Genomic DNA, 17,625 nt, shown 5'->3' on the forward strand with positions numbered 1-17,625 from the left:
TGGTGTTCTCGGGGTGATGAGAGGTGTTGGGTTTGTGCCAGACATTGCGTTTTCCTTGATGGCCAAAAAGCTCAATTTTAGTCTCATCTGACCAGAGTAACTTCTTCCATATGTTTGGGGAGTCTACCACATGCCTTTTGGCAAACACCAAACGTGTTTGCTTATTTTTTTCTATAAGCAATGGCTTTTTTCTGGCCACTCTTCCGTAAAGCCCAACTCTGTTGAATGTACGGCTTAAAGTGGTCCTATGGACAGATACTCCAATCTCCACTGTGGAGCTTTGAAGCTCCTTCAGGCTTATCTTTGGTATCTTTGTTGCCTCTCTGATTAATGCCCTCCTTGCCTGGTCCGTGAGTTTTTTTTTCTACCGGATGTTGATTTGCACTGTTTGTTTATTGAAATCACCAAAGCAACGCATAAAGTTGCGCTGGCTTGCTTTTGCCATCACCCTCTTTCTTGCTTTCTTGTCCCGCTATACCGACTGGTATGATGGTTTTTGCATCCCTTGTTTAAACGCAGCATTACAAATACTACACTTGAAAAATGTTGTCATCAAAGTCTGTCATTCTCTGGATTTATGGTGCTTTCAAGACAACTGGGAACAAGGTCGAATCATGACGTCAGTGATCTTCAGGTCGGCGCTCTAGAAAGAGGCCCGGGATCCCGACTCGGAATTCCAAGTTGGATTGCCGTTCAAAACGTATTTTCCCAGTCGGAGCTCGTTTTCTTCAGAGTTCCCAGTTGTCTTGAACTCACTGAAGTCTGAGATTTCCCAGTTCCGAGTTTCCAGTTGTTTTGAAAGCGGCAGAAGTCATGCTGGATTGACACCATGGCCAATGTTGAATGTTTATCCTTTCCAAATGTATTTTGTTAGAGCAACCCTGTTTAAAGCAAACTTGTGTGAAGTGACCTTTACCAAAGTGATTCTACTGACCCCTGGTGTCTACGGTGTTGATTACAGTTGTATTTCGGTCGGCCAATAACATAACGACATTACCTTCGCCTTTAAAATTCTTGAACCGAAGCTGGCGCCCGATGCGGCGCGCAAACTCAAACGAAACTGGAGTTTGTTGTCAGCAACGTCGATTGCAAGCAGCAAGCAGATATAGCAAAAAATCTCAAACGACATCGTTTTATGAAAAGAAGTAGCTAGTTATAAGTCGTCTCGTAACTTTGGATGTACGGAAACATTTTCATGACCGCGCCAGTAAGCTTATGGTGCATTATTTGAAGCCAGGAAGAAGGCTAGGTAACGGTGGCTAACGAGTTGGCATTGTTGGTAACCAAGCAGCTGGCAAACCACCCAGTGAATTCGTAAACAATGCCTTGTGTTGCACAGAAATGTTTGGCTAGTTAGCTAGCTACCTATTTGTGCTGAACGTTACTGTATTTGAGAACAGTTTGCTAGCTTACTAGGCAGCTAACTAGTTATATTTTCTGAGGGAGTTGTGCTTGTTCATCACCTGAAGATGACTTCCGCAATGGTAAGTGAACATGATGATGATGATGATGATGATGATGATGATGAGATGCCAACAAGCTAATGCTGTGAACATCTTCCTTTCACATTGTTAGGACGACCCAACCCTGGAGAGGCACTTCAAGGGCCACAGAGACACCATAACAAGTGTTGACTTCAACTGTAACATGAAACATATTGGTAAGTTTTATTGTTCGTCAATCATTCAAATAAAAATCAAATCAAATGTATTTGGCACATGCGCCGAGTACAACAGGTGTAGACATTACCGTAAGATGCTTACTTATGAGCCCTTCACAACAATGCAGAGTTAAAAAGTACGAAAAATGTGCTAAAAAGGAAACAGTAGCAATAAAATACAATAACGAGACTATATACAAGGAGTACCAGTACCAAGTCAACGTGCAGGGGTCCGAGGTAATTGAGGTAATATGTACATGTAGGTAGGGATAAAAGTGACTAGGCAATCAGGATAGATAATAAACAGAGTAGCAGCAGCGTATGTAAAGAGAGTGTGTGTGTGTGTGTGTGTGTGTGGAGTTAATGTGTTTTGTGTCAGTGTAGTAGTATGTGTGGGTAGAGTCCAGTGAGTGTGGATAGAGCCGGTGCAAATAAAAAGGGGGGTCAACGCAAATAGTCCGGGTAGCCATTTGATGAGCTGTTCAGCAGCCTTGGGAGTAGAAGCTGTTCAGAAGCCTTTTGGTCCCAGACTTGGCGCTCCGGTACCGCTTGCCGCGTGGGAAGCAGAGAGAACAGTCTATGACTTGGGTGGCTGGAGGCTGGAACAATTTTTATGGCCTTCCTCTGACACCGCCTGGTATAGAGGTCCTGGATGGCAGGGAGCTCAGCCCCAGTGATGCACTGGACAGTATGCACTACCCTCTGTAGCACCTTACGGTTGGATGCCAAGCAGTTGCCAAACCAGGCGGTGATGCAACCAGTCAGGATACTCTCAATGGTGCAGCTGTAGAACCTTTTGAAGATCTGAGGCCCCATACAAAGTCTTTTCAGCCTCCTGAGGGGGAAGAGGCGTTGTCGTGCCCTCTTCACGACAGTGTTGATGTGTTTGGACCATGATAATTCCTTAGTGATGTGGACACCGAGGAGCTTGTAGGGAGGGATGTAGCTCAGTTGATAGAGCATGGCGTTTGCAACGCCAGGGTTGTGGGTTTGATTCCCACGGGGGGCCAGTATAAAAAAAAAAATGTATTCACTAACTGTAAGTCGCTCTGGATAAGAGCGTCTGCTAAATGACTAAAATGTAAATGTAAATGTAATGCAATGACTAACATGACAAGAGGAACTGAATATCTAAATTGGGTAGTGCCTCATGTCCATTCTACATTTTGTAAAAAACATTATTTTTTTGGGGGGTGGGGGGGGGGGACTCCCTGCCGACCCCTCGCCCCACAGTTTGGGAACCACTGGTCCAGTGGGTACAGGCTGTTTTGTCTTCTACTGTATTAGTTGTCTGATGGGTACAGGCTGTTTGTGCTTTAGCCAACACTATCAGTGGTTGCCGCTATAGCTTGGCAGAGACCGGGCTGGCTACAGCACATACACTACTAGCTGTGGGACAGAACATCTTAAGTGCCTTGCTCAAGGGCACATCGACAGATTTTTCACCTAGTCGGCTCGGGGATTAGAACCAGCGACCTTTCGGTTACTGGCACAACGCTCTTAACCACTAAGCTACCTGCATACATGGGGGAACAGGCTAGACTAACTTCTTTATACGTCTCTCTGATCTTGGTTGCTCCAGTTACAGGCTCCACGTATATTATTGATAATACAATCAACTGATAATATGTCTATGTTCTTTGTTGTCTCCAGCGACCGGCTCCATGGACTCCTGTCTGATGATCTGGAACATGAAGCCCCAGATGAGAGCCTATCGATTCGTTGGACATAAAGATGCTGTGACATCAGTCCAGTTCTCTCCCTCCGGACACCTGGTGGCCTCAGCTTCCAGGGACAAGACTGTCCGCCTCTGGGTGCCCAGTGTGTAAGTCAAGCACACGTACAAGTTAGATAGGAGTGAAGATGTGGCTATTAAACACTTGCCATACATGATTTATGCCACATATTGCCACTGGGTGGCAGTGACGTTGCATTTTTAAATGTTTTTTTTAACATGTTAGTCACTTAGGCAGAGGCTCTTATCCAGAGAGACTTCCAGTTAGTGCATTCATCTGAAGGTAGCTAGGTGAGAGAACCTAGTCACTCAACCATGGAGGACTGACTCTGAAACCTAGACAGTCCTGTGTTTCTTCACGTGTGTTTAATGGAACTGTGCTCTTACTGGCTTAAGATCTGACAAGGGAGAACACGCTCTGCGCTGGTGCAGCAGCCGTCTCCTTCTATGACACCATGTGTAATAGAATCATTTATGGTGTAAAAAATGGCTAGAAAGTAGAGTGTGAATAATGAATTTGGCTGAATGGAGCTAGGAAGTTTGTAGCCCTAGACAGCTTGGAGAAGAAGTGTGCCCTAGACAGCTTGGAGAAGAAGTGTAGCTTAGACATCTTGGAGAAGAAGTGTAGCCCTAATAATAAAATAATATGCCATTTAGCAGATGTTTTTATCCAAAGCGACTTACAGTCATGCTTGCAAACATTTTTTTGTGTATGGGTGGTCCCGGGGATCGAAGCCACTACCCTGGCGTTACAAGCGCCGTGCTCTACCAGCTGAGCTACAGAGAACCAAGTTTAGACAGCTTGGAGAAGAAGTGTAGCCCTAGACAGCTTGGAGAAGAAGTGTAGCCCTAGACAGCTTGGAGAAGAAGTGCAGCCTAGACAGCTTGGAGAAGAAGTGTTCAAGTTATCTCAATAGCTCTTCGATTGAACAGATTTCCCCATTCAGTCCAGCAGTTTGAAATTATGCTGTTTATCACATTTACTTGTATGTAAATAATATATTTGTAGTATCTGGAGCATGTGTTATCTGAGAGTACCGTATCCCAGGAATAACCCACTGTAACTTCTGACTACTGCTGAAGCACTGCTTTCAAATTGAGCGAGTTTCTTCCTACAAATATCTTGTTATCTGGCTTGATGACACTGTCATTTAAAAAAACATGTAATTGAGCTGGTGAAGAAGTTGAAGTTCAAGGTTGGTTTCTTTTACAGAAACAAAGCATGTCTGACTTTTGTTAATAGGAAGGAAATTGTCCAGGACACTTTTATGTCTATTTTAGATTCTGGGGATATGATCTACAATATATGCATGCAGCAGCATCTACACTTAAACCACTAGATGCTGTTTTCCATTGTGCCCTGGTGATGGTTATATAACTCACTATTGTGTTTTGTGTCAAGAAGTGGGTTGGGCCTCTGTATGTAAGGAGAGAGAATCATTTTCTTGTGTTTATCTACAAAGCACTCATGCAGAAACGTCCTATATATCTGTCATCATTAATTAAATTTAGACTTGCAAATTACCAAACCCAGTCTCAGGCTTGGATAACAAAAAAAAAAACACTGCAAGGCTCTTCAGTCTTCACAGAGTTGGGTAAAGCTGCTTAAAATTTTTGTTGGTGCCCTTTGTGTGGAACAACTCACAGAGCTCTCTGAAATGAGATGTTCTGGTCCCACTGGGTCAGTTCAGAGTAATGATCAGAGACCTCTATGTTGACAAATGTGCCTGTTCTTCTATTTTTTGTTGTTGTAATTTTGTGTATTGTATGTGTTTTGATGTACAGTGGGGGGAAAAAAGTATTTAGTCAGCCACCAATTGTGCAAGTTCTCCCACTTAAAAAGATGAGAGGCCTGTAATTTTCATCATAGGTACACGTCAACTATGACAGACAAATTGAGATTTTTTTTCTCCAGAAAATCACATTGTAGGATTTTTAATGAATTTATTTGCAAATTATGGTGGAAAATAAGTATTTGGTCACCTACAAACAAGCAAGATTTCTGGCTCTCACAGACCTGTAACTTCTTCTTTAAGAGGCTCCTCTGTCCTCCACTCGTTACCTGTATTAATGGCACCTGTTTGAACTTGTTATCAGTATAAAAGACACCTGTCCACAACCTCAAACAGTCACACTCCAAACTCCACTATGGCCAAGACCAAAGAGCTGTCAAAGGACACCAGAAACAAAATTGTAGACCTGCACCAGGCTGGGAAGACTGAATCTGCAATAGGTAAGCAGCTTGGTTTGAAGAAATCAACTGTGGGAGCAATTATTAGGAAATGGAAGACATACAAGACCACTGATAATCTCCCTCGATCTGGGGCTCCACGCAAGATCTCACCCCGTGGGGTCAAAATTATCACAAGAACGGTGAGCAAAAATCCCAGAACCACACGGGGGGACCTAGTGAATTACCTGCAGAGAGCTGGGACCAAAGTAACAAAGCCTACCATCAGTAACACACTACGCCGCCAGGGACTCAAATCCTGCAGTGCCAGACGTGTCCCCCTGCTTAAGCCAGTACATGTCCAGGCCCGTCTGAAGTTTGCTAGAGTGCATTTGGATGATCCAGAAGAGTATTGGGAGAATGTCATATGGTCAGATGAAACCAAAATATAACTTTTTGGTAAAAACTCAACTCGTCGTGTTTGGAGGACAAAGAATGCTGAGTTGCATCCAAAGAACACCATATCTACTGTGAAGCATGGGGGTGGAAACATCATGCTTTGGGGCTGTTTTTCTGCAAAGGGACCAGGACGACTGATCTGTGTAAAGGAAAGAATGAATGGGGCCATGTATCGTGAGATTTTGAGTGAAAACCTCCTTCCATCAGCAAGGGCATTGAAGATGAAACGTGGCTGGGTCTTTCAGCATGACAATGATCCCAAACACACCGCCCGGGCAACGAAGGAGTGGCTTCGTAAGAAGCATTTCAAGGTCCTGGAGTGGCCTAGCCAGTCTCCAGATCTCAACCCCATAGAAAATCTTTGGAGGGAGTTGAAAGTCTGTGTTGCCCAGCGACAGCCCCAAAACATCACTGCTCTAGAGGAGATCTGCATGGAGGAATGGGCCAAAATACCAGCAACAGTGTGTGAAAACCTTGTGAAGACTTACAGAAAACGTTTGACCTGTGTCATTGCCAACAAAGGGTATATAACAAAGTATTGAGAAACTTTTGTTATTGACCAAATACTTATTTTCCACCATAATTATCTAATAAATTCATAAAAAATCCTACAATGTGATTTTCTGGATTTTTTTCTCTAAATTTGTCTGTCATAGTTGACGTGTACCTATGATGAAAATTACAGGCCTCTCTCATCTTTTTAAGTGGGAGAACTTGCACAATTGGTGGCTGACTAAATACTTTTTTCCCCCACTGTATTTATGCAGGGCTCATCTGTAAAATAGACCCTAGTCTCAGTATGACTTCCCTGTCAAAATAAAGGTACAATAAAATAAAACATCTAATTCACACACTCATAGAATACACTACACTCTTTAAATATTCAAATGACGAGGGTAGGCAACAACACGTCTGCCACGCTGACCCTCAAAACGGGGGCCCCTCAGGGGTGCGTGCTTAGTCCCCTCCTGTACTCCCTGTTCACTCATGACTGCGTGGCCAGGCACGACTCCAACACCATCATTAAGTTTTGCTGATGACACAACAGTGGTGGGCCTGATCACCGACAACGATGAGACAGCCTACAGGGAGGAGGTCAGAGACCTGGCCATGTGGTGCCAGGACAACAACCTCTCCCAGCCTACACTACCGGTAAAAAGTTTTACACACCTACTCATTCAAGGGTTTTTCTTAATTTTTTTACTATTTTCTACATAACACATATGGAATCATGTAATATCTAGACGTATTGATTTGAAAAATGTAAAATTGGTAGAGTACTGCAGTGGATGGGGGTATACAGAAGATAGCCCTATTTGGTAAAAGAGCAAGTCCATATTATGTCAAGAACAGCTCAAATAAGCAAAGAGAAACGACAGTCCATCTTTACTTTAAGACGGGAAGGTCAGTGAATATGGAAAATGTCAAGAACTTTGAATGTTTCTTTGGACCGCCGCAGGAATGGAAGACCGAGTTACCTCTGCTGCAGAGGATAAGTTAATTAGAGTTACCAGCCTCAGAAATTGCAGGCCAAATAAATGCTTCACAGAGTTCAAGTAACAGACACATCTCAACATCAACTGTTCAGAGGATCAGGCCTTCATGGTCGAATTGCTACAAAGAAACCACAACTAAAGGACACCAATAAGAAGAAGAGACTTGCTTGGGCCAAGAAACACGACCAATGGACATTAGACCGGTGGAAATGTGTCCTTTGGTCTGGAGTCCAAATTTGAGATTTTTGGTTCCAACCGCCGTGTCTTTGTGAGACGCGGTGTGGGTGAACGGATGATCTCCTCGTGTATTTCCCACCGTAAAGCATGGAGGAGGAGGTGTTATGGTGTGGGGGTGCTTTGCTGGTGACTTAACCAGCATGGCTACCACAGCATTCTGCAGCGATACGCCATCCCATCTGGTTTGGGCTTAGTGGGACTATCATTTGTTTTTCAACAGGACAATGACCCAACACACCTCCAGGCTGTGTATGGGCTATTTTACTAAGAAGGAGAGTGATGGAGTGCTGCATCAGATGACCTGGCCTCCACAATCCCCCGACCTCAACCCAATTGAGATGGTTTGGGATGAGTCGGACTACAGAGTGAAGGAAAAGCAGCCAACAAATGCTCAGCATATGTGGGAACTCCTTCAAGACTGTTGGAAAAGCATTCCAGGTGAAGCTGGTTGAGAGAATGCCAAGAGTGTGCAAAGCTGTCATCAAGGCAAAGGGTCGCTATTTGAAGAATCTCAAATATATTTTGGTTTGTTTAACACTTTTTGGGTTACTACATGATTTCATATGTGTTATTTCATAGTTTTGATGTCTTCACTATTATTCTACAATGTAGAAAATAGTAAAAATAAAGAAAAACCCTTGAATGAGTAGGTGTTGTAAAAGTTTTGACCGGTAGTGTACAGGGAGGAGGTCAGTGACCTGGCAGTGTGGCGCCAGGACAACAATCATTCCCTCAATGTCAGCAAGACAAAGGAGCTGATCATGGACTACAGGAAACGGAGGGCCGAGCACGCCACCATCCGCTACAGAGGGTAGTGCGTACGGCCCAGTACATCACTGGGGCCAAGCTTCCTGCCATCCAGGACCTCTATAACAGACTGTGTCAGAGGAAGGCCCTAAAAATTGTCAGACTCCAGCCAACGGAATTGTGATTTATCAAACAATCCTCCTAGCGTCACACGGACACCGGTAGGAGATAACTATTGATACATACCAATTGTTCTTAGACTCACGCACAACCTTGGCTATTTGCATTTCGATACACCCATAATTAACCATATATGGTCAAAATCACCCCTTTAAAGCCCGTGCGGAATATACAACGCTGTACCAATGAAATACAACGGCGCAACCAAATAAAGCTAAGAAAAACAAACTTTTCCGTGACTGATAGAAATAGAAGTGCTTGTGTCAGATATTGAGTACAACCAAAAAGGTTTTATTTGGCTCACTCAGTTGTGGTTTGACCAGTAAAAATAAAAACATGGCTACAAAGAGAGGACCATAAGGACAATTCAAGTTGCTTTAGCAATGGAACATTTACTACAAATGAGTAGGCAGTAGGCAACACTCACCAATAAGCCAATCGTCCTCAACAGCACCCTCCTGTAGGCTTGTAGGCCAACATTGCTGTTCTGCAGAATGAACGAGTCGTGTGTTCCACCTGGCCACCTTGCCAAGACATTCAGCAGCGTCTTCTGCGCATCACATAACCTATCACATGCACATAAAGAGTGAAAGCCTTTTCTGTTCACGTACTGTAGTTGAAATTGTTTTGGATATGGTGCTTTTTATGGCGATGTGGGTTCCCGTCTGTTGCTCCGTTCGTATTTGGGAACCCATTGATGGCATCATGGCAAAGAAACCCCTCTTGACGTCAACCTGTTGTGCGATGGTGTATGGAAATTGTACATGTTACTGTTAGTTTAGTTGATTATTGCATCCAAAACATTGGCTCATCGAGGGCTGTGAGATGCCAATCGGCAATCTCCTGCTGAAAAGTGGCTCTTGTCAAAAACCCGAGGGTGGATAGCACTTGGATGTGCATCGGAAAGGCATGTTTGCCTTTTTAAAGTAAAATATTGGTTTGTCAGACCAATCTGTACTTTCTGCAGAAAGTCTCTAAAAACACGCTCTCTTCCAACAGAGCAAGATCAGCCTCTCACTGGATTTCCGATTATTATTATTATTAAATTCAGCAAAAAAAGAAACGTCCTCTCACTGTCAACTGCGTTTATTTTCAGCAAACGTAACATGTGTAAATATTTGTATGAACATAACAAGATTCAACCACTGAGACACAAACTTAACAAGTTCCACAGACATGTGACTAACAGAAATTTAATAATGTGTCCCTGAACAAAGGGGAGGGTCAAAATCAAAAGTAACAGTCAGTATCTGGTGTGGCCACCAGCTGCATTAAGTACTGCAGTGCATCTCCTCCTCGTGGACTGCACCAGATTTGCCAGTTCTTGCTGTGAGATGTTACCCCACTCTTCCACCAAGGCACCTGCAAGTTCCCAGACATTTCTGGGGGGAATGGCCCTAGCCCTCACCCTCCAATCCAACAGGTCCAGACGTGCTCAATGGGATTGAGATCCGGGCACTTCGCTGGCCATGGCAGAACACTGACATTCCTGTCTTGCAGGAAATCACGCACAGAACGAGCAGTATGGCTGGTGGCATTGTCATGCTGGAGGGTCATGTCAGGATGAGCCTGCAGGAAGGGTACCACATGAGGGAGGAGGATGTCTTCCCTGTAACGCACAGCGTTGAGATTGCCTGCAATGACAACAAGCTCAGTCCGATGATGCTGTGACACACCGCCCCAGACCATTACGGACCCTCCACCTCCAAATCGATCCCGTTCCAGAGTACAGGCCTCGGTGTAACGCTCATTCCTTCGACGATAAACACAAATCCGACCATCAACCCTGGTGAGACAAAACCGCGATTCGTCAGTGAAGAGCACTTTTTGCCAGTCCTGTCTGGTCCAGCGACAGTGGGTTTGTGGCCATAGGCTACGTTGTTGCCAGTGATGTCTGGTGAGGACCTGCCTTACAACAGGCCTACAAGCCCTCAGTCCAGCCTCTCTCAGCCTATTGCGGACAGTCTGAGCACTGATGGAGGGATTGTGTGTTTCTGGTGTAACTCGGGCAGTTGTTGTTGCCCTCCTGTACCTGTCCCGCAGGTGTGATGTTTGGATGTACCGATCCTGTGCAGGTGTTGTTTCACGTGGTCTGCCACTGCGAGGACGATCAGCTGTCCGTCCTGTCTCCCTGTAGCACTGTCTTAGGTGTCTCACAGTACGGACATTGCAATTTATTGCCCTGGCCACATCTGCAGTCCTCATGCCTCCTTGCAGCATGCCTAAGGCACGTTCACGCAGATGAGCAGGGACCCTGGGAATCTTTCTTTTGGTGTTTTTCAGAGTCAGTAGAAAGGCCTCTTTTAGTGTCCTAAGTTTTCATACCTGTGACCTTAATTGCCTACCATCTGTAAGCTGTTAGTGTCTTAACGACCGTTCCACAGGTGCATGTTCATTAATTGTTTATGGTTAATTGAACAAGCATGGGAAACAGTGTTTAAACCCTTTACAATTAAGATCTGTGAAGTTAATTTGTAAAAATCTAAATATCTTTCAATGATAGGGTCCTGAAAAAGGGACGTTTTCTTTTTTAGCCAAGTTTATTTACATTTTACATTTACGTCATTTAGCAGACGCTCTTATCCAGAGCGACTTACAGTTAGTGAGTGCATGCATTTTTCATACTGGCCCCCCGTGGGAATCGAACCCACAACCCTGGCGTTGCAAACGCCATGCTCTACCAACTGAGCTACATGGGGCCTATGCACTGATGTGGTCAAATTTACATAGCATGTCAAGATATGTTGCATGAATTCTCAATGGAAATAAAATGTAATAAAAAAATATTGAATTATTACTCAAAATGTTACAAATTTTCAACAAATATTTTCCCCGTTCTACACTTGACAAGCAGTTCCCTTATTCCACCACTTGCCACTGTGCTACCCATGGTCATGGCTATGCTAAAAGTTACGCACACTCAAACAAACGTTCATAATGATAAATCTCACACACAGAATGGAAATTATCCCACGCATGATCTCCGCACAGATTTGTGCCTACGCGTTATTGATAAATGAGGCTCCTGTTGTTTTACAAAACGTGAAAAATACAATTAGACTTGATTTTAATTTTGCAATGCATGTTTGAAGCCTGAGTAGGACAAGAAAAACTCAGTTTGTCTGGAAACTAATAATAATTACTCTGTTTCTTCCTTTCAGTAAGGGTGAGTCTACAGTGTTCCGAGCCCACACTGGAACGGTCCGCAGTGTCAGTTTCTCTGGTGATGGACAGACCTTGGTCACCGCCTCCGACGACAAAACTCTCAAAGTCTGGACCGTCCACAGACAGAAGTTCCTCTTCTCTCTCAACCAGCACATCAACTGGGTCCGCTGTGCCAGGTATGAAACCAACAACCTGTTTTTCACCCTCACAACAATGTTATGGTTGTGATGGCTATATGGAATCGTCAACCTGTTTCTTAGCCTGGTCTCAGATCTGTTTGTGCTCTCTATGACAATGAACATGGCACCAACAGATTTGGGACCAGGCTATCTGTTTTATTTTTATTTTATTTTTATTTTTAATTTTTTGGGGGGGATGGATCAGCTTAATATTGCAGATAGATTGTATCTTCTATCAATGTAATTGTCTGCATCACTTCCAATCCCCCATGTTTTATATATATACTCCCCTTTATTACTTTTCAACCCCGCCATCCAGGCTATCTGTTACTGTTTCTCTCATAACACAAATATTAAAACAGGCTTTATATAATATAATATGTATGTACATTTTATAGCATTATGCAAGTTTTATAAGTGAAGTATGGTTTTGTTTTTATAGTATTTCAAATATTGTATTTATGTTTAGTGCGAATGCCATGTACTCCAGAGCTTAGTGTATTAAGATACATCACATTGTTGTTCCTTTCTGTCTTCAGGTTTTCACCAGACGGCCGGTTGATAGTGTCAGCCAGTGACGACAAGACCGTTAAGATCTGGGACAAGAACAGTCAGGAGTGTATCCACTCATTCTATGATCATGGAGGGTAAGGCTTAATCTGTAGTGAACTTGTATTAAACATAAAAAAACAGAAATACCTTATTTACATAAGAGAGAACCTGCTCTAGAGCGCTCAGTACCTCAGGCTGGGGCGAAGGTTCACCTTCCAACAGGACAACGACACTAAGCACACAGCCAAGACAACGCAGGAGTGGCTTCAAGTCTCTGAATGTCCTTAATGTCCTGGACTTGAACCCGATCAAACATCTCTGGAGAGACCTGAAAATAGTTGTGCAGTGACACTCCCCATCTGACAGAGCTTGAGAGGATCTGCAGAGAAGAATGGGAGAAACTCCCCAAATACAGGTGTGCCAAGCTCGTAGCGTCATACCCAAGAAGACTAGAGGCTGTAATTGCTGCCAAAGGTGCTTCAACAAAGAACTGAGTAAAGGGTCTGAAATATTCATTTGCAAAAATGTCTAAAAACCAGTTTTTGCTTTGTGGGGTATTGTATGTAGATTGATGAGGACATTTGTTTTTTTAGTCCATTTTAGGATAAGGCTGTAACATAACAACGTGGAAAAAGTCAATGGGTCGGAATATTTTTCGAATGCACTTTGTATATGTACAGTACCAGTCAAAAGTTTGGACACACCTACTCATTCAAGGGTTTTTCTTTATTTTTACTATTTTCTACATTGTAGAATAATATTGAAGACGTCAAAACTATGAAATATCACATATGGAATCATGTAGTAACCAAAAAAGTGTTAAACAAATCAAAATATATTTGAGATTCTTCAAATAGTCACTCTTTGCCTTGATGACAGCTTTGCACACTCTTGGCATTCTCTCAACCAGCTTCACCTGGAATGCTTTTCCAACAGTCTTGAAGGAGTTCCCACATATATGCTGAGCACTTGTTGGCTGCTTTTCCTTCACTCTGCCTTCCGACTCATCCCAAACCATCTCAATTGGGTTGAGGTCGGGGGATTGTGGAGGCCAGGTCATCTGATGCAGCACTCCATCACTCTCCTTCTTGGTAAAATAGCCCTTACACAGCCTGGAGGTGTGTTTTGGATCATTGTCCTGTTAAAAAAACAAATGATAGTCCCACTAAGCCCAAACCAGATGGGATGGCGTATTGCTGCAGAATGCTGTGGTAGCCATGCTGGTTAAGTGTGCCTTGAATTATAAATAAATCACAGACAGTGTCACTGGCAAAACACCCCCACACCATAACACCTCCTCCATGCTTTACGGTGGGAAATACACATGCAGAGATCATCAGTTCACCCACACCACGTCTCACAAAGACACGGCGGTTGGAAGCAAAAATATCCAATTTGGACTCCAAACCAAAGGACAAATCTCCACCGGTCTAATGTCCATTGCTCATGTTTCTTGGCCCAAGCAAGTCTCTTCTTCTTATTGGTGTCCTTTAGTAGTGGTTTCTTTGCAGAAATTTGACGATGAAGGCCTGATTCACACAGTCCCCTCTGAACAGTTGATGTTGAGATGTGTCTGTTACTTGAACTCTGCAAAGCATTTATTTGGGCTGCAATTTCTGAGGCTGGTAACTCTATTGAACTTATCCTCGGCAACAGAGATAACTCTGGGTCTTCCATTCCTGTGGCGGTCCTCATGAGAGCCAGTTTCATCATAGCACTTTATGGTTTTTGCGACTACACTTGAAGAAACGTTCAAAGTTCTTGAAATGTTCCGTATTGACTGACCTTCATGTCTTAAAGTAATGATGGACTGTCGTCTCTCTTTGCTTATTTGAGCTGTTCTTGCCATAATATGGACTTGGTCTTTTACCAAATAGGGCTATCTTCTGTATACCCCCCCTACCTTGTCACAACACAACTGATTGGCTCAAACGCATTAAAGATGGAAAGAAATTCCACAAAGTAACTTTTAAGAAGGCACACCTGTTAATTGAAATGCATTCCAGGTGACTACCTCATGAAGCTGGTTGATCAAGGCAAAGCTGTCATCAAGGCAAAGAGTGGCTATTTGAAGAATCTCAAATATAAAATATATTTTGATTTGTTTAACACTTTTTTTTTTTGGTTACTACATGATTCCATATGTGTTATTTCATAGTTTTGATGTCTTCACTATTATTCTACAATGTAAAAATAAAGAAAAACTATTGAATAGGTAGGTGTGTCCAGAGCTTTGACTGGTATGGTGTGCATGTGTGTGTGTGTGTGTGTGTGTGTGTGTGTGTGTGTAATAGTTATTTATCCATTGTTCTTGTGTTTATATGCTGTGTTGACAGATTGTCTGTTTCTGTCCTGTGTTCCAGGTATGATTGTCTGTTTCTGTCCTGTGTTCCAGGTATGTGAACTACGCTGACTTCCACCCTAGTGGGACATGCATTGCTGCGGCGAGCACAGACAACACTGTCAAGGTCTGGGACATCAGGACCAACAGATTACTGCAGCATTACCAAGGTACCAGCAGGGGGCGGTGTCAGGGAAGGACCTCCGAAACCTGTTGAAAAGTGCACTACTTTTTGTAAACAACTTTTTCTAAAAATGGATTTGCCAAAGCACTTTGATATGACTTTTAATTTCCTAACAGAACTGCCGTTATGTCAAACGGAACGCTAGGGAACACACATTATTTTTCACAGCAATTATAGGCTACGCAAAGGGAGAACTCTTCCCTTCACAGCTTTTGTTTCCACTCTTAGTCCTAGTCAGAGCAGAGAGTTTACCTAGTCTACCCTGGAACATGGAGTGTAAGGCTTAATCTGTAGTGAACTACCCTGGAACATGGAGGGTAAGGCTTAATCTGTAGTGAACTATCCTGGAACATGGAGGGTAAGGCTTAATATGTAGTGAACTACCCTGGAACATGGAGGGTAAGGCTTAATCTGTAGTGAACTATCCTGGAACATGGAGGGTAAGGCTTAATCTGTAGTGAACTATCCTGGAACATGGAGGGTAAGGCTTAATCTGTAGTGAACTACCCTGGAACATGGAGGGTAAGGCTTAATCTGTAGTGAACTATCCTGGAACATGGAGGGTAAGGCTTAATCTGTAGTGAACTACCCTGGAACATGGAGGGTAAGGCTTAATCTGTAGTGAACTACCCTGGAACATGGAGGGTAAGGCTTAATCTGTAGTGAACTATCCTGGAACATGGAGGGTAAGGCTTAATCTGTAGTGAACTACCCTGGAACATGGAGGGTAAGGCTTAATCTGTAGTGAACTACCCTGGAACATGGAGGGTAAGGCTTAATCTGTAGTGAACTACCCTGGAACATGGAGGGTAAGGCTTAATCTGTAGTGAACTATCCTGGAACATGGAGGGTAAGGCTTAATCTGTAGTGAACTACCCTGGAACATGGAGGGTAATGCTTAATCTGTTGTGAACTACCCTGGAACATGGAGGGTACGGCTTAATCTGTAGTGAACTTCCCTGTAACATGGAGGGTAAGGCTTAATCTGTAGTGAACTACCCTGGAACATGGAGGGTAAGGCTTAATCTGTAGTGAACTACCCTGGAACATGGAGGGTACGGCTTAATCTGTAGTGAACTTCCCTGTAACATGGAGGGTAAGGCTTAATCTGTAGTGAACTACCCTGGAACATGGAGGGTAAGGCTTAATCTGTAGTGAACTACCCTGGAACATGGAGGGTAGGGTTTAATCTGTAGTGAACTACCCTGGAACATGGAGGGTAAGGCTTAATCTGTAGTGAACTACCCTGGAACATGGAGGGTAAGGCTTAATCTGTAGTGAACTACCCTGGAACATGGAGGGTACGGCTTAATCTGTAGTGAACTACCCTGGAACATGGAGGGTACGGCTTAATCTGTAGTGAACTATCCTGGAACATGGAGGGTAAGGCTTAATCTGTAGTGAACTACCCTGGAACATGGAGGGTAAGGCTTAATCTGCAGTGAACTACCCTGGAACATGGAGGGTAAGGCTTAATCTGTAGTGAACTATCCTGGAACATGGAGGGTAAGGCTTAATCTGTAGTGAACTACCCTGGAACATGGAGGGTAAGGCTTAATCTGCAGTGAACTACCCTGGAACATGGAGGGTAAGGCTTAATCTGTAGTGAACTATCCTGGAACATGGAGGGTACGGCTTAATCTGTAGTAAACTACCCTGGAACATGGAGGGTAAGGCTTAATCTGTAGTGAACTACCCTGGAACATGGAGGGTAAATCTGTAGTGAACTACCCTGGAACATGGAGGGTAAGGCTTAGTCTGTAGTGAACTACCCTGGAACATGGAGGGTAAGACTTAATATGTAGTGAACTACCCTGGAACATGGAGGGTAAGGCTTAATCTGTAGTGAACTACCCTGGAACATGGAGGGTAAGGCTTAATCTGTAGTGAACTAACTTGGAACATGGAGGGTAAGGCTTAATCTGTAGTGAACTACCCTGGAACATGGAGGGTAAGGCTTAATCTGTAGTGAACTACCCTGGAACATGGAGGGTAAGGCTTAATCTGTAGTGAACTAACCTGGAACATGGAGGGTAAGGCTTAATCTGTAGTGAACTACCCTGGAACATGGAGGGTAAGGCTTAATCTGTAGTGAACTATCCTGGAACATGGAGGGTAAGGCTTAATCTGTAGTGAACTAACTTGGAACATGGAGGGTAAGGCTTAATCTGTAGTGAACTACCCTGGAACATGGAGGGTAAGGCTTAATCTGTAGTGAACTACCCTGGAACATGGAGGGTAAGGCTTAATCTGTAGTGAACTACCCTGGAACATGGAGGGTAAGGCTTAATCTGTAGTGAACTACCCTGGAACATGGAGGGTAAGGCTTAATCTGTAGTGAACTACCCTGGAACATGGAGGGTAAGGCTTAATCTGTAGTGAACTACCCTGGAACATGGAGGGTAAGGCTTAATCTGTAGTGAACTACCCTGGAACATGGAGGGTAAGGCTTAATCTGTAGTGAACTAGACAGCAGAGAGTCAGTCATTTGTATATAACTATGTGATATAGACAGGAAGT

The 17,625-nt window shown here is 43.6% G+C and overlaps 1 protein-coding gene across 1 annotated transcript in view; it reads left to right on the plus strand.

Moving 5' to 3' along the window:
• The first annotated feature begins 1,027 nt into the window (after positions 1-1,027).
• The window catches only part of poc1a (POC1 centriolar protein A), a 112,700-nt gene continuing 96,102 nt past the window's right edge, over positions 1,028-17,625 (plus strand). Inside the window, exons 1-6 of the mRNA XM_045223714.1 lie at positions 1,028-1,484; positions 1,576-1,660; positions 3,314-3,485; positions 11,846-12,025; positions 12,568-12,675; positions 14,976-15,091. Of these exons, the coding sequence (XP_045079649.1) occupies positions 1,470-1,484; positions 1,576-1,660; positions 3,314-3,485; positions 11,846-12,025; positions 12,568-12,675; positions 14,976-15,091 (676 nt within the window). The 5' untranslated portion in view covers positions 1,028-1,469. The remainder of the gene's footprint in view (positions 1,485-1,575; positions 1,661-3,313; positions 3,486-11,845; positions 12,026-12,567; positions 12,676-14,975; positions 15,092-17,625) is intronic.

The sequence above is a fragment of the Coregonus clupeaformis genome, chromosome 12 (assembly GCF_020615455.1).
Source record: "Coregonus clupeaformis isolate EN_2021a chromosome 12, ASM2061545v1, whole genome shotgun sequence".
NCBI classification, from domain to species: Eukaryota; Metazoa; Chordata; class Actinopteri; order Salmoniformes; family Salmonidae; genus Coregonus; species Coregonus clupeaformis.